The following is an 18,658-nucleotide window of genomic DNA, read 5'->3' on the forward strand; positions in this document are numbered from 1 at the left end:
CTAGAAGCGGAAGGACGCTCTTGCTGGACAGATCTCTCTGTGGACGAGAATGGACGAAAGGGCCGAAAACCCTTTCTATTAAAGAAGCGTCTTGGTCGAGACTGGGGAAGAAGTACTTTTACCCCCAGTGGCATCGGAAATTATTTGATCCAGTTTGGCCCCAAAGAGCCTAGAACCATGGAAGGGCAGATTGGTGAGCGACTTCTTTGAGGTGGTATCCGCATTCCATGACTTTAGCCAAAGAACTCGGCGTACAGCTACTATATTGCTGTTAGCCCTAGCTACACAACCGGCCGCATCTAAGGAGGCGGCTAAAAGGTATTTACCCGCGTGATTAATTTGATCTGCCAGATCTGCCAGCTCGTCCTGGGGAGCTGCCGCTAAAATGCCCCTGCGAAGAATTTTTGCCCAAGCCGAAATGACTTTAGCTACCCAGGAGGAGGCGAAAATAGGGCAGAGGGAGGCACCGGAGGCCTCAAAGATAGACTTCACCAAGGATTCTAACTGCCTGTCCGTCGGATCCTTAAGCGATGCACCGTCTGGAAGAGACAGAACTGTCTTAGAGGCTATGCGAGAAACGGGAGGGTCCACTTCAGGGGCTTTGGTCCATTTAGAAAGCAAAATCAGCCTCAAATGGGTACAGAACATCCAAATACCTGCGGCCCGAAAAGCGTTGCTCAGGGTGCTCCCAATATTTGGCTAGAGTAGTATCAAACTCGTAGTGGTTTGGAAAAGTTTTAGGCGGAGGTTTTGAACGTTTAAAAGGGACAGAACATTCCTGAGGAAGGGGCTTGTCCTGCTTAATCTCCAGGGTTTGGAAAATAGCTGAAAGAAGACTATCGACCATACTTCGTGTTTATCTGCTTCTGAACTAGATCCTGATTGTGGATCGTCGTCTGACCCAAGGTCGTCCACTGAAGGAGACGGACACCTGGGTGAAGCAGACGGGCCTAGCGAACTGGAAGACGAGCCCGATAGGAGACGCTTCCTGGACATCCTATTCGGCCTGTCCCTCTGAAGGTCGCGGTCAGGAGCGGACGACTCACCCTGAGAGGCGGTCGGAGCAGCGGTGGCTGAAGATAGCTGAGGCAAATGTTCTAGGACCTGGACCAGGGACTGAGAGACTTTGGTCAGATCGGATACCGACTGAGACATAGCTACGGCCCATTCTGGGAGAGGAGAAGTGCCCCCATCACGGGGATCTGTGTGCTCCTGAGAGGCCGACATAGCTGAAGGACTGCAGGACGGGCAGAAAGGAGATGGCTGACCCGAAGCCCACTTCCTTTTACAACGCGCACAGGCGTAATCAGTAGCGGTGGGCCTGAAACAGAGCTCCCCTGCAGGGTTGGGCATAAGGAAAAACTGCGCTGAATGTCCGCGGAAATTGGGGAAAGAACTGCGGAGGAGGGCTAATATCTCTGCATAGAGCAGAGCCTACCTAGTTCCGGCGAGCAGCAGAAACGCTGAAGTGTCCCCCAAGCAGCGCAGAAAGGCAGGACCGAAGAGACAGGAAATGCCTGATGAGGTGAGCGGTGGGTGGAGCTTAGCGGCTGAGCAGCAATTGGAGCTGAGATGAAGGAAGGGGATGAGGAGCCCTGTGATGGGCTAAAAAAGGCGCGAGGACAGCGCGCTCAGAAAGAGGAGGCGGCGCCCTGAGAGCGGGAGCAAAGTGAAAGTCAAAGTAAAAACCAGCTCCGCAGCCCCGTGCTTAAATTGCCCAGGAGGATAAAGTCCCTGTAATGGAGGTACTGGCGCGCAGGAGAGCTGTGGAAAACCATGGCCAGCTATGAAAACAGGGAGAGAAAAAACCCTGTATTCAGCCCTGTAATATGAGTGGAGAGGCGCGCGGCTGTGAGAGCGGCGCCCGACAGGCAGGGAGAGGGGCGGGAAATTCAAATCCTGGTGATGTCCAGTTACCCACCAATGTGCCTCTTGGGGATGCTGCGGCCGGAGGGATCGTTCAGGCACCTACCTGAAGTCCCTGAAGAGGATGACCACAGGGGCCTTTCACTAGGGTAGTGGCCGCTGTCCTCTGTACCCGCTTTCTGTAGAAGACGGCATTAACCTCTTGATGACGAGTGGAATCTTGTGATCGCCGTCTTCCTCTCAGCCCTGTCCCGAGAGAGGGGTGAGGAGGGGGATTTTGGCAAGGACCAGCCACCTGTCCGCATCCCATAGCACCCGGAGGTGATATGGGACAAAGTCCTGCCAGCGCACTGAGAGTTGCGATGTGGGATCACCACACTGCTCGCTCAGCCGCCTGATATGGGAAAGCAGAGTGAATTTTCACCCTGTTTCCCGACTTGAATCTGCAAAATAAAAGACAAGAGAATTAAAAAGTTCACACTAGAACACCTAAGGAAAGAAAAGGTTAATTGCGGATCTGGGAAGATCCCGGTCCGCCTCCTACAGACACTAAGCACAAACTGAGGTGCCTAGTGCCTGTCGGAGGGTGTATACTGCCGGGGAGGAGCTAATGTTCTTGTTTTGCATAGTGTCAGCCTCCTAGCAGCAGCAGCATACACCCATGGTATTCTGTGTCCCCCAATAAGGCGATAAAGAAATATGATTTTTTAATTGTGCGGCTGTACGTTATAAACTTCTGTGAAGCCCTTGTGGGTTCAAAGTTCTCACCACATATCTAGATAAGTTCCTTGGGGGGGTCTAGTTTCCAAAATGGGGTCACTTGTGGGGAGTTTCCACTGTTTAGGTACATCAGGGGCTCTCCAAACGTGACATGGCGTCCGATCTGAATTCCAGCCAATTTTGCATTGAAAAAGTCAAACGGCGCTCCTTCCATTCTGAGCTCTGCCATGCACCGAAACAGTGGTCCCCCCCCCCAATTTCTCCTGTTACCCTTGGTAAAATAAAAAAAAATTGAACCTGAAGTATTTTTTTGTGAAAAAAAAGTTAAATGCTCATTTTTTTTTTTAAAATATTCAAAAAATTCCTGTGAAGCACCTGAAGGGTTAATAAACTTCTTGAATGTGGTTTTGAGCACCTTAAGGGGTGCAGTTTTTAGAATGGTGTCACTTTTGGGTATTTTCTATCATATAGACCCCTGAAAGTGACTTCAAATGTGATGTGGTCCGTAAAAATAAAATGGTGTTGCAAAAATGAGAAATCGCTGGTCAACTTTTAACCCTTATAACTTCCTAACGAAAAAAAATTTTGGTTCCAAAATTGTGCTGATGTAAAGTAAACATGTGGGAAATGTTATTTGTTAAGTATTTTGTGTGCCGTATCTCTGTGATTTAAGGGCATTAAAATTCATAGTTGGAAAATTGCGACATTTTCAAAATTTTCGCCAAATTTCCGTTTTTTTCACAAATAAACACAAGTTATATGAATGAAATTTTACCTCTAGCACAAAGTACAATATGTCACGAGAAAACATTGTCAGAATCACCGGGATCCATGGAAGCGTTTCAGAGTTATTACCTCATAAAGGGACAGTGGTCAGAATTGTAAAAATTGGCCCGGTCATGAACGTGCAAACCACCCTTGGGGGTTAAGCGGTTAATAAGCAGTAAATTTCAAAAGTTTTTTTCTTTTAACTATCACTATCCGACAATCTTCATCTGTAAAGATGGAAATACCTCTTTAATGCACCGATAGGAATGGGTGAAAGAAAAAAAAAAACACTTGCAAATATTTGGAATTGTCTAATATGTTACTATATAATTTCTTTTTGTACAACCAAGGCACCAACACTGGGCTCCTATGTGGAATCGGCAGCACAATTTTGCAGATAATAATGAGGTATACAGAGGTACTCTTTTTTTTCTATACCGCAACCATGGGTGTCTGATACTGGCCACAATGGCAGCTGCTGCACAGTTCAGAGCCAACTTAAAATAGAAAAAATTATTGTTTTGAAAGTACATTTGTGTGTAATAAGTACTGACAATAGAGATATGGGCACATGGTCATCCTCATCTTACTGCAAATATTGTTATGGACAATTCCTCACAACACTGATATAATCCAATATGGCGGCAAAACCAGCGACAGACTAAGGTCCCATCACAACCACTAGGTAGCCACATATCAGATACAACGAAGTCAGGCTGGATATAGGGCAAATGCCAAATGGGCTGCTCTAGAAGTCCAGAATTATAGTGGTCACTGGGGAGCGCAGGGAAGCGGCGACAGGATGTTTTGAATTAGTAGTCCAATGCAGCTCCAGCCGTAGACCTCCAATGGATGAGAAGCTAGGACGATGTGAGTTAGGGTGTGTGCACACGCTGCGGATTCTGCTGCGGTTCCACAGCGGATTTGGCCTCTGCGGATCCGTAGCAGTTTTTGCTGCGGTGTACAGTACCATGATTCCCTATGGGTATTAAAAACCACAGTGCAGACGGTGCAGATTTTTCTGCGCGGTTTTCCTGCAGTTTCTAAACCGCAGAAAGAACTGACATGCCATTTCCTTCTGCGGATTCCGCTGCGGTTTGCCATCTCCTCCATTGTGGAGATGAAAAACCGCAGGCCAAATCCGCATCCCAATCCGCAGCGTGTGCACATACCCTAAACGGTCAGAGGAGCACCAGGAATAAGAGAAGAGGGCAGTAGTTTCTTTAGCCCACAACGCGTTTCGACGATAAACAGTCTTCATCAGGCCACATACACATTATTTTCACTTCTCGCTAAGGCTGCTTTCACACAGTTTTTTTTATATCAGTCGCAATCCGGCAATTTTTGAAAACAGATCCAGCAAAGGATGCCGCCGGATCAGTTTTTTTCTCTTAGACTCGTATTAGCGACGGATTGCGATGGATGGCCTCATGTTTCGTCTGTCGGATCCGTCGAAAAAATTTTGTCCGGCGGCCAGACAACACACAAAGCAATGTTTTTGTGTCTGCCGAAAAATCAGATCCGTCGCTTGCTAGAATGGAAGCCTATGGGCGAAGGATCCGTCGTCATCCGTCAAATGACGGATATATATATATATTTTTATATATTTCATAGAGTACATAAATAGACACACACACACGTACGTACGTTCGTACATACATACATACACGCATGTACAGTACAGACCAAAAGTTTGGACACACCTCATTCAAAGACTTTTCTTTATTTTCATGACTATGAAAATTGTAGATTCACTCTGAAGGCATCAAAACTATGAATTAATACATGTGGAATTATATAATTAACAAAAAAGTGTGAAACATCTGAAAATATGTCTTATATTCTAGGTTCTTCAAAGTAGCCACCTTTTGCTTTGATTACTGCTTTGCACACTCTTGATGAGCTTTAAGAGGTAGTCACCAGAAATGGTCTTCCAACAGTCTTGAAGGAGTTCCCAGAGATGCTTAGCACTTATTGGCCCTTTTGCCTTCACTCTGCGGTCCAGCTCACCCCAAACCATTTCGATTGGGTTCAGGTCTGGTGACTGTGGAGGCCAGGTCATCTGGCGTAGCACCCCATCACTATCCTTCTTGGTCAAATAGCCCTTACACAGCCTGGAGGTGTGTTTGGGGTCATTGTCCTGTTGGAAAATAAATCATGGTCCAACTAAACGCAAACCGGATGGAATAGCATGCCACTGCAAGATGCTGTGGTAGCCATGCTGGTTTAGTATGCCTTCAATTTTGAATAAATCCCCAACAGTGTCACCAGCAAAGCACCCCCACACCATCACACCTCCTCCTCCATGCTTCACGGTGGGAACCAGGCATGTAGAGTCCATCTGTTCACCTTTTCTGCATCGCACAAAGACATGGTGGTTGGAACCAAAGATCTCAAATTTGGACTCATCAGGCCAAAGCACAGATTTCCACTGGTCTAATGTCCATTCCTTGCGTTCTTTAGCCCAAACAAGTCTCTTCTGCTTGTTGCCTGTCCTTAGCAGTGGTTTCCTAGCAGCTATTTTACCATGAAGGCCTGCTGCACAAAGTTTCCTCTTAACAGTTGTTGTAGAGATGTGTCTGCTGCTAGAACTCTGTGTGGCACTGACCTGGTCTCTAATCTGAGCTGCTGTTAACCTGCGATTTCAGAGGCTGGTGACTCGGATGAACTTATCCTCCGCAGCAGAGGTGACTCTTGGGTCTTCCTTTCCTGGGCGGTCCTCATGTGAGCCAGTTTCTTTGCAGCGCTTGATGGTTTTTGCCACTGCACTTGGGGACACTTTCAAAGTTTTCCCAATTTTTCACACTGACTGACCCTCATTTATTAAAGTAATGATGGCCACTCATTTTTCTTTACTTAGAATTTGTATTCTGGCAAGAAAAAAGCAGCTAACAGTCTATTCAGTAGGACTATCAGCTGTGTATCCACCAGACTTCTGCACAACACAACTGATGGTCCCAACCCCATTTATAAAGAAAGAAATCCCACTCATTAAACCTGACAGGGCACACCTGTGAAGTGAAAACCATTTCTGGTGACTACCCTCTTGAAGCTCATCAAGAGAATGCTAAGAGTGTGCAAAGCAGTAATCAAAGCAAAAGGTGGCTACTTTGAAGAACCTAGAATATAAGACATACAGTGTTTTCAGTTGTTTCACACTTTTTTGTTCATTATATAATTCCACATGTGGTAATTCATAGTTTTGATGCCTTCAGAGTGAATCTACAATTTTCATAGTCATGAAAATAAAGAAAACTCTTTGAATGAGAAGGTGTGTCCAAACTTTTGGTCTGTACTGTACATACATACATACATGTATGTATGTACATATATATTTTCTTTCGATTCAGGTCTGTGATTTTTGTACTGTATTGCCAGCTTTTAAGGGTATATGCACACTTTGCGGATTTTGCTGAGGATCCGCAGCGTTTTTGGCTCTGCGGATCAGCAGCAGTTCCTGCTGCGTTGTACAGTACCTTTATTTTCTATGAAAAAAAGGAAAAACGCAGTGCACATGCTGCGGTTTTCAATCTGCAGCATGTCACTTCTTTGTGCAGAATCCGCAGCGGTTTCACACCTTCTCCATTGTCCAGGTGTCTAACAGAATGGGGAAAACCGCAGGCTAATCCGCAGATAAAACGCAGGTCTTTTGACCTGCGGATTTAGCCAAATCCGCATGGAAAAATCCGCAGCACAATCCGCAACGTGTGCACTTACCCTAAAAAAAAAACGGATCCATCGAACAATCGGAAGAAACGGATGAAAAAAACTGATGCAACGGATCCGTTTTTTCGTAGGATCCAATGAAAAAACGGATCCATCGCATCAGTTTTTCACAATCTGCGATGGATCCGTCGAGCCGACGGATTGTGACAGACGTCAAAAAAACTGATATGTGAAAGGGGCCTTATGAAACATTTTACATTTTTGTTGCCCTTTACTGCCCTCTTGTGCTCAAAGCAGAAATTGCACTAAAGAAACACTATTTTGTTATGAAAAATGATACTTAATGGAAACTATTTCCATTAACAATTTTCACGAATTAACCATTACCAACAATCAAAGTCTGTGGTACTACATTAGCAATGGGAACAATTATTGGTGATGATGAAGCAAAGCCTGTAGGTCATGCTGGTTTTTAAACGACATATGCTTACTGTTCCCTCTAAACATATAAATAATAACCTTTTATGGCATAAATACTCTTAAAAGCTCAGTATACGCCATCATTTTAGTATGATCTATTAATGACTTTCAATTGTAAACTTAAAAATCCTTAAAGGGATTATTCACTACTCTGATAACCCAGTAAAATAATAACAGTTATACTCATATGCTGGCATTTTTCAAGCGGTGTCTGCACTGGTTTCTCCCAGGCTCTCCAGACATTGTTTCATCACATGATCCCTGCGGTCAATCAGTGCTGGTTGCACTCTCCTAACATTCAGACACATAGCATACATCAGGAGGAAATGAGACAGCAGCAGCTCTGTTTCTCCTGATGTATCAAAACTAAAGGAACACAAAGAGCGCAATAGGGTCTTATCCGGGTTAATGCTGGAAAAGTAATTTAGATTATACTCACCCTTTTTAGGAGAGGTTCAAGCATGTAGGATCAGTAATCTGCTTGCTGCACGTCCAAAGGTCAGCTCTGTGACCGCTTACACATCAGATTTTGGAATAAATTCTCGGACTTTTGTGCGCTACCAGATAAATTCACCAATCCAATATTTAGGAGAAAGATTAATCCATTTATTTCCCAACGCGTTTCGAAATGTATACCATTTCTTCATCAGGGGATGACAATATATGATCAAACAGAACTGTCACAGGTTATATACAGCATGATTTCAAAAAGCGGCGCCAAAAAGGTCACATGTCATCTGGTGCAAATGTCAGGGTTCAAAGTATCACAGTTGAACTAATGCACTAATTAATCTCAATTCATTAAAAGCAATGTTTTTATTATAGAAAAAAGGAAGGAGAAGAAAAGACGACCGAAAGAAAAAAAAAAAACGAACTCATGACATCTAAAAAAAACTTTTTGGCAGAGAAATGTATATCTTAGTGCACTGAACCACGGTCAGGTCATACCTGACAGAGAGGGAGAAAAAAGGACTAGTGGAGAAAAAATAAAATATTATAATTAAAAATGATATGTATAATTTATTTGACAATAAAGGAAACTTTCTCTTGCTTTTTTAAAAAATGTATGAATCACCAATTAAAAAAATAAGAAATATATATGTGTCCGTGGATACTGCAATTGATTATAAAAAACTCTCACACGTCACTTGAAAAGGAGACGTTGGTTTCATTCACAAATATTCAGAATATCTGATAGTAGGAGGGCAAAGACACTGACTACGAAGAGCTTGCGTAGCGTTCGATGAAAGAAACCAGGATCGCTGCCCGTGTTGTCCCTCATACAGAGGGAGAGAAAGATAAAGGAGGAGAAAAAGAAAAAAACCACTCATCTTAAATACAGGAAAAATAACACTATTTTCTCACAGAAAAAATAAAAATGTGTATAAAAGTATATAGTAAAAATATATATAAAAGAAAGGGAATAAAATAATTCATCCACATTATAGAAATAAAATACATGGAATAAAAAGTTGCACATAAAAAAGGGGTTTAAACATACCAGATTAGATAAAATTCATTCTGAATAACAGATAAATACATCATTAAAAATTATTAAAAGAGAAAATCATCAAATTTATTCCATTCTAAAGAAAAACCTCTGAAATTTCGTTTAAACCAAATGGCTTGAGTGTATTTAACCTATAGATCCAAAATACTTCTTTTCTATTTAATTGCCCTATCCTGTCAGGAAAATTAGCAGGAATGTGTTCAATTGGGCTGATTTTTAGTCCACTTGGATCCTTATTATGTTTTATAGTGAAATGTCTAGAAAGACCATGTTGTAAAAAACCTTTTTTGATGTTACATCTATGCGAATTAACCCTTAAATGTAGCGGTTGGGTTGTTCTTCCAACATATTGTTTTCCGCATCCACACTCAATAAGATATATTACAAATTCCGTAGTGCAACTCAAATAATTCTTTATAGGAAAAATTTCATTGGTGGTAGATGATTTTACAGATTTTTCTCTATGAGTAATTATATTACAACAGAGACAGTTTCTCCTTCCACATTTATAAATCCCTTTCAAAGGGGCATGAATTGGATTCAATGTTAATTCAGTTTTTTGTCGACTAGGGGCCACCAATCCCTTAATAGTTGGTGCCCTTCTGAAAGTTATTCCTGGATTATTAGGTAGAAATTTTTGTAATATAGGATCATTTAAAAGTATATACCAATTATCACACAAAATTTTCCGTATTCTTGTGTGTTCAGCACAATATTGAGTAATAAAATTAGTCATGAATTTTTCATTATCGGGTTTGACTATTTTTTGTCCATAAATGAGAGTGTCTTGTGATATATTGACACACCTATTATAGGCACTTTTGATCAGATTATTGGGGTATTTTTTATCCATGAACCTATTTTTTAAAATATCAGCCTGATCTTTAAAGTCCTCAAAGCTAGAACAATTTTTTCTAATCCTCTTAAACTGATTCTCTGGGATATTCCTCAGCCATTTTCCATAATGTCCACTATCAAAAGGAATATAACTATTAATATCCACATTTTTAAAAAAGGTTTTAGTTAAAATGGTGTTGTCCTTGATAAAAATAGATATATCTAAAAAATTGATACTCTCATGTTCATAAACTGAGGAAAATGATAGTCCTCAGTTATTGTTATTAATGTCATGGATAAAGTTATTAATGCTGCTATCAGAGTTATCCCAGATAAAGAAAAGGTCGTCAATAAATCTCTTATACATGATTAAATTATTGCACCACTTGGTATTAAAAATATAAAAATCTTCAAAAACCCCCATAAAAATATTTGCATATGTAGGTGCGACCTTCGAACCCATCGCGGTCCCAAGCTTCTGGTGGTATAAATATCCATCAAATGTAAAATAATTATTTCTCAAAATAAAATCCATGCCTTTTAATAAAAACTTCTTTTGATCTTTAGACAACCTATTGTCTCTTACTAAGATCTTGTTAAAACAGGCTAACCCCAAGTTGTGTGATATATTTGAATATAGTGAGGACACATCCATAGTGAGTAAAAGATAACCTGATTTCCATTGAATTTGCTGTAGACATTGGATAAGATGAGTAGAATCTCTAATGTAGCTTTTTAAAAGTGGAACATTAGTCACCATAATTCTATCGATATAATGGGAGAGGTTGCTCGTTAAAGAACCTATCCCTGAGATAATCGGTCTCCCTGGGGGGTTTACTAAACTCTTGTGAATTTTTGGTAGGTGATAAAAGAAAGGAATTCGTGAATTTTGAACAGTAAGAAATTTTAATTCCTTTTTATTAAAAATGTTCGTTTTTTGCCCTCCTGGATTAATATATCATAATTTAGTTTTATTCCTGGGATGATGTCAAATGAGTTTTTACTATAATATTTTTCATCGGATAGTATTCTCATTGCTTCATTACAGTAATCAGATCTATTCTGAATAACTATCCCTCCTCCTTTATCTGCTGACCGAATTATAATATCCGTATTAGTCTTCAACGCCTGTAATGCCAATTTTTCACCCCTACTCAGATTATTTTTATAGTGATATTTGTCTTTAATAGAGGTAATTTCTTTAAATTTCTTTTGTACAACATCATTAAATACATTTAAAAAATGACCCTTATTTTCAATGGGATAGAAATTAGACTTGACAGGTACATCCAAATGAAATCCAGTTTCAATAATTTCATTATTTGAGAAATCACTTTCTTTAGACATGTTATCATCTTTGGAGTTTGATATCTGATTTGATTCTCTTAATAAGAAATGTCGATTTAATGTTAATTTCCTAATAAATACTTGTAGGTCTAGGAAAAGATCAAAGTCATTGGTTTTATGTATAGGACAGAAAGTTAAACCTTTGGAGAGAACTTTCTTCTCTTCTGTTGTGAGGAGATATGAAGATATGAAAATAATATTTTTAACCTATCTTCATATCTCCTCACAACAGAAGAGAAGAAAGTTCTCTCCAAAGGTTTAACTTTCTGTCCTATACATAAAACCAATGACTTTGATCTTTTCCTAGACCTACAAGTATTTATTAGGAAATTAACATTAAAACGACATTTCTTATTAAGAGAATCAAATCAGATATCAAACTCCAAAGATGATAACATGTCTAAAGAAAGTGATTTCTCAAATAATGAAATTATTGAAACTGGATTTCATTTGGATGTACCTGTCAAGTCTAATTTCTATCCCATTGAAAATAAGGGTCATTTTTTAAATGTATTTAATGATGTTGTACAAAAGAAATTTAAAGAAATTACCTCTATTAAAGACAAATATCACTATAAAAATAATCTGAGTAGGGGTGAAAAATTGGCATTACAGGCGTTGAAGACTAATACGGATATTATAATTCGGTCAGCAGATAAAGGAGGAGGGATAGTTATTCAGAATAGATCTGATTACTGTAATGAAGCAATGAGAATACTATCCGATGAAAAATATTATAGTAAAAACTCATTTGACATCATCCCAGGAATAAAACTAAATTATGATATATTAATCCAGGAGGGCAAAAAAACGAACATTTTTAATAAAAAGGAATTAAAATTTCTTACTGTTCAAAATTCACGAATTCCTTTCTTTTATCACCTACCAAAAATTCACAAGAGTTTAGTAAACCCCCCAGGGAGACCGATTATCTCAGGGATAGGTTCTTTAACGAGCAACCTATCCCATTATATCGATAGAATTATGGTGACTAATGTTCCACTTTTAAAAAGCTACATTAGAGATTCTACTCATCTTATCCAATGTCTACAGCAAATTCAATGGAAATCAGGTTATCTTTTACTCACTATGGATGTGTCCTCACTATATTCAAATATATCACACAACTTGGGGTTAGCCTGTTTTAACAAGATCTTAGTAAGAGACAATAGGTTGTCTAAAGATCAAAAGAAGTTTTTATTAAAAGGCATGGATTTTATTTTGAGAAATAATTATTTTACATTTGATGGATATTTATACCACCAGAAGCTTGGGACCGCGATGGGTTCGAAGGTCGCACCTACATATGCAAATATTTTTATGGGGGTTTTTGAAGATTTTTATATTTTTAATACCAAGTGGTGCAATAATTTAATCATGTATAAGAGATTTATTGACGACCTTTTCTTTATCTGGGATAACTCTGATAGCAGCATTAATAACTTTATCCATGACATTAATAACAATAACTGAGGACTATCATTTTCCTCAGTTTATGAACATGAGTGTATCAATTTTTTAGATATAACTATTTTTATCAAGGACAACACCATTTTAACTAAAACCTTTTTTAAAAATGTGGATATTAATAGTTATATTCCTTTTGATAGTGGACATTATGGAAAATGGCTGAGGAATATCCCAGAGAATCAGTTTAAGAGGATTAGAAAAAATTGTTCTAGCTTTGAGGACTTTAAAGATCAGGCTGATATTTTAAAAAATAGGTTCATGGATAAAAAATACCCCAATAATCTGATCAAAAGTGCCTATAATAGGTGTGTCAATATATCACAAGACACTCTCATTTATGGACAAAAAATAGTCAAACCCGATAATAAAAAATTCATGACTAATTTTATTACTCAATATTGTGCCGAACACACAAGAATACGTAAAATTTTGTGTGATAATTGGTATATACTTTTAAATGATCCTATATTACAAAAATTTCTACCTAATAATCCAGGAATAACTTTCAGAAGGGCACCAACTATTAAGGGATTGGTGGCCCCTAGTCGACAAAAAACTGAATTAACATTGAATCCAATTCATGCCCCTTTGAAAGGGATTTATAAATGTGGAAGGAGAAACTGTCTCTGTTGTAATATAATTACTCAGAGAAAAATCTGTAAAATCATCTACCACCAATGAAATTTTTCCTATAAAGAATTATTTGAGTTGCACTACAGAATTTGTAATATATCTTATTGAGTGTGGATGCGGAAAACAATATGTTGGAAGAACAACCCAACCGCTACATTTAAGGGTTAATTCGCATAGATGTAACATCAAAAAAGGTTTTTTACAACATGGTCTTTCTAGACATTTCACTATAAAACATAATAAGGATCCAAGTGGACTAAAAATCAGCCCAATTGAACACATTCCTGCTAATTTTCCTGACAGGATAGGGCAATTAAATAGAAAAGAAGTATTTTGGATCTATAGGTTAAATACACTCAAGCCATTTGGTTTAAACGAAATTTCAGAGGTTTTTCTTTAGAATGGAATAAATTTGATGATTTTCTCTTTTAATAATTTTTAATGATGTATTTATCTGTTATTCAGAATGAATTTTATCTAATCTGGTATGTTTAAACCCCTTTTTTATGTGCAACTTTTTATTCCATGTATTTTATTTCTATAATGTGGATGAATTATTTTATTCCCTTTCTTTTATATATATTTTTACTATATACTTTTATACACATTTTTATTTTTTCTGTGAGGAAATAGTGTTATTTTTCCTGTATTTAAGATGAGTGGTTTTTTTCTTTTTCTCCTCCTTTATCTTTCTCTCCCTCTGTATGAGGGACAACACGGGCAGCGATCCTGGTTTCTTTCATCGAACGCTACGCAAGCTCTTCGTAGTCAGTGTCTTTGCCCTCCTACTATCAGATATTCTGAATATTTGTGAATGAAACCAACGTCTCCTTTTCAAGTGACGTGTGAGAGTTTTTTATAATCAATTGCAGTATCCACGGACACATATATATTTCTTATTTTTTTAATTGGTGATTCATACATTTTTTAAAAAAGCAAGAGAAAGTTTCCTTTATTGTCAAATAAATTATACATATCATTTTTAATTATAATATTTTATTTTTTCTCCACTAGTCCTTTTTTCTCCCTCTCTGTCAGGTATGACCTGACCGTGGTTCAGTGCACTAAGATATACATTTCTCTGCCAAAAAGTTTTTTTAGATGTCATGAGTTCGTTTTTTAAATATATATATATATATATATATATATATATATATATATATATATATATATATATATTTTTTTTTTTTTTTTTTCTTTCGGTCTTCTTTTCTTCTCCTTCTTCCTTTTTTCTATAATAAAACATTGCTTTTAATGAATTGAGATTAATTAGTGCATTAGTTCAACTGTGATACTTTGAACCCTGACATTTGCACCAGATGACATGTGACCTTTTTGGCGCCGCTTTTTGAAATCATGCTGTATATAACCTGTGACAGTTCTGTTTGATCATATATTGTCATCCCCTGATGAAGAAATGGTATACATTTCGAAACGCGTTGGGAAATAAATGGATTAATCTTTCTCCTAAATATTGGATTGGTGAATTTATCTGGTAGCGCACAAAAGTCCGAGAATTTATTCCAAAATCTCCTGATGTATGCGATACGACCGAAAGTGGGGCAGTGCAGCCAGCACTGATTGACCGCAGGGATCATGTGATGAAACAATGTCTGGAGAGCCCCGGGAGAGACATTGGAACAACGCTGGCACTGCAGGAGAGTAGAAGGGTTATTTTACTTGGAGCAAACACTGAGAAGGGGTTGTCAGAGTAGTGGACAACCCCTTTAAGGACGAAGAGAGCTTTTCGTTTTTGTGCTTTTATTAATCACATTTCTTCCAAGAAGCATAACTTTTCTTTATATTTCCGTCGACATGGCCATATGAGGGATTGCTTTCTTGTGAAATAAGTTGCAGTTTTGAAAAAGAAGCTCTGACGCTGTTTTCTTGGATTTTGCTTACTTTTGTTGCAAAAAAAAAAAAAAAAAAAAAACCACGACCTCACAAAATTTGTTCCACAAAATTTATTTCATTTTTTAAGTTTTACTGCTACTAAAAAATACCTGGCATCAGTCTTGCGGTTTGACACCTGGACAATGGAATAGGTGGCAAACCGCAGCGGAATCCGCAGAAAGAATTGACATGTCAACTATTTCAGCGGATTTAAAACCGCAGCTTTTCCACAGTGAAAAAATAGCAGCATGTGCACTGCGGATTGTACTGTACATGGTCTGCAGAAATGCTGGGGATCCGCAGAGGCCAAATCCGTAGCGGATCCGCAGCATGTGCACACACCCTTAGTCCATCTAGTTCAGCCCATATCCTATCCTAACCTTCCCTAACATGTTGATCCAGAGGAGGTCAAAACAGTAAGCTTCACATTGGGGAAAAAAAATTCCTTCCCGACTCCACATACGGCAATCAGACTAGCTCCCTGGATCAACGCAATATTAAGGAATCTAGTGTATATACCCTGTAATATTATACTTTTCAAGAAAGGCATCCAGTCCCTTCTTAAATTTTAGTAGGGAATCACTCATTACAACCTCATATGGCAGAGAATTCCATAGTCTCACTGCTCTTACAGTAAAGAATCCACGTCTGTGTGTATGCTTATACCTTCTTTCATCCAGACGTAGAGGATGCCCCCTTGTCCCCGGGTGCATACAAGTTTTTCGTTTTTTTATTCTAATTTTTTTGGGGGGTGGGGGAGAGGTGATGACCAAAATACAGCAATTTTGCCATTTTGATTTTTTCTTCTATTACAATTTCTACATGTCCCCATAGGATACGTGAGCCTGAGATCACGATATCCCCTTATACATACACTGAAGAGCTGTAGTATTGCAGTTTATTGCACACAAATGTCAAGAGAAGCATTATTTCAAGCTAAGAATTAATGTTAAACACAAAGCACAAAAAAATGCTTATAAGAGTAAAAGAAATATCTTAAATATAGAGGCTGATAATCATCTCATGCCAAAAAAAAAACAAAAAAAAAAAACCTGGCACTGTAAAGTTGCAAATTTTTGTGCATTTCAAAGTTATGCAAAATTATTTAGCGATTTACAGATTTAATTTCAGCGCTACCAAAATTAAAAGTTATAGCAGAAATGCACTCGGCATGTACTCCGATACTGGACTGGAGCACATTCACGATTCAGATGCACAGACAACTGAAAGATGCACCAAATTCATGAACGCCGCAATCTGACGCGACACCGTGCGAGAGGCTCAGGAGTGGAGCTACCTCCACCCACAGCAGACGTCGTAATATTGCTGGCTGGCATCTGTCTACCAGAAGCGGCAGGAGCGGAGCTCCGATCGCTGCAGTTAACCTTCTAAATGCAATCAATCTCTGAAAGCATTTAAATGAGTACTGATTTTCACCCAATCTGTTTAGATCCAAAAATTTGTGGTAGTTGCATTTTAATATACCTACTGTATATAGTAGCTCAATTTTTTCCTTTAATAGAGCTAAAAATCCCTGTGCATAAACAGTGCTCGGATGAAATGTTATTATGGACTTTCATCTATAACCGTGTGCAGAACACGCCCTCTAGTGGTGGCATCCAGAATGCTATATACATGAACACAATGATGACAGCGTGTATGTTCTATATATTCTGGCTGCATGAATTTACCAGACGAACAGTACACCGTAAGCTCCTGTACTAGGGCTAGTAGTGGCTACTTACAAGTAGAATTCACCACGCAGCCATGATGTAAAACCCAAGGTTGAAATCGCACCGTTGAGGAAAATGGCAAAAGGTGCTGCAGCCAATCCGTTCTAATCACGGCCATTCAATATACGGTCTCCCATTCACTGTAGGACTTAAATGGCAGTATGGAGACTTTGTTGTGGATCACAGCTAATAAGATTCACAAATGTGTGTGTCCGCTCCTCAAACATGTCACGTTCAGGTCAGGAGACTCGAAGTCTGTCCGTGATCAGACCAAGACAAAGCATGAAGCACATTTAGATCAAGATTTGGGAGAATACTGACCAGCAATAGTATGTGCATAAAGTCTGCTTCCAAAGGTGAAAACGTGCAGCTCATATAGTTTGGCAATTTTCTCTAAAAATTCTTTACAATGTGGACGCAAACGTGTGTGCAGCATTGGTTCTCCTCGGCCCAACTGGAAATGGAATATTCCCTGTAAAAGGAAAAAAAAAAAAAACAGCATTAACCCCAAACCCCAGAAGCAATATAACACTGTTGCACTGAAGAGCAATGTCCTGTGCAGCAGATTTTTGTCACCTAAACAGAGCAGCATAAAAGTAGAGACAGAGACCCCGATTCCAGTGATACCGAGCTGCTTAGTGTAGCCTTGATAAAATCACTGTTTTATCACTAGAGGACTAGTAAGCCAGCTGCTGTGTACTCTTCTATATTTATGATCTGTATTACCCTGCCCCCACCACTGATTGGCAGATTTGTGTATAAGGAAAAAAAGGTGCTAATCAGTGGCGTGGAGTGGGGCTATAACAGGGCTCAGCATTCAGAGAACTGCTAAATCTGCGGCAAAGATGGGCTGCTGTGGGCAAGTGACAGCAATGTCACATCACCTGCCGGGTACAGCACTGCACACATCGCTGGAGTGTGGCACTGCTACATTGTTCTCATTTTCTATGGGGTCCTGAATGGATTAAACTAAACCTGCCAGCTGATACATGCTGTCCATATAACAGGCGGCACTGGCTGTGTGAACTTAGCCAGGCATACTATAAAAGCAGCGGGGGGGACAGAGACCGTGCTATACACTGGTCAGCCAGGCTGCTGGTTCCCGGTGGCTTCTCCCACCCATTGCCCTATGGTGACAGGTCTATACGCAGACTGGGTAGCATTTATCAGCTGAACAGTTCACTTTAAGCAGGGGTTGTCCGGTAAACCCCTTTAAATGTTTTTAAATATTTCTATTTAAAAAAAAAAACAAAACAAAACACTATACATGTCATTCTTCCAAACCATGAACCCCAGAAAATCAAAACAAAAAATGATAGTTATTGTCTTGTTACTGCACTTGATTTTGTACAACACAGCAAGCAGCCCTTGCGATCGCCGCCGCGTAAGGTACGGGCTACATTCCCTGGCCCCATGCCCTTCAAGTACATAAAAGGTGTCAGTCTAAACTAAAACTCATCCCACAACAAACCAAGCACTTACTTTAAAATCTAAAGTGCAAAAAAGTGTCAGGAACATACCTTTCTGGACATATGCTGGCAGTGCTGTTCTGTGGTATGGATTAATGTCTGATCCAAGTCCACCATGAGGACAAGCTTCTTGTTTCGATGCAATCGATGCTGGTCTTCCCGGCCTAGTTGTTCAGCTTGCTGGAAGAAAATTAAGAACACTCTTGTAACCCGTAACTTACATCTCAGAAAAACCAAAGAGACCTGTAGTGACAAGAGCCACAGCA

General features: G+C 39.3%; 1 protein-coding gene across 2 annotated transcripts in view; it reads right to left on the bottom strand.

The window, feature by feature from the left end:
* The window catches only part of CTDP1 (CTD phosphatase subunit 1), a 149,142-nt gene that overhangs the window by 92,871 nt on the left and 37,613 nt on the right, over positions 1 to 18,658 (bottom strand). For both annotated transcript variants that reach the window (XM_073566341.1, XM_073566334.1), the window contains exons 4-5: positions 18,444 to 18,572; positions 17,245 to 17,395 (exon numbers count right to left, since the gene is read on the bottom strand). In XM_073566341.1, the coding sequence (XP_073422442.1) occupies positions 17,245 to 17,395; positions 18,444 to 18,572 (280 nt within the window). The remainder of the gene's footprint in view (positions 1 to 17,244; positions 17,396 to 18,443; positions 18,573 to 18,658) is intronic.

The sequence above is a fragment of the Dendrobates tinctorius genome, unplaced genomic scaffold (assembly GCF_039654945.1).
Source record: "Dendrobates tinctorius isolate UK_male_01 unplaced genomic scaffold, ASM3965494v1 ptg000004l, whole genome shotgun sequence".
NCBI lineage: Eukaryota > Metazoa > Chordata > Amphibia > Anura > Dendrobatidae > Dendrobates > Dendrobates tinctorius.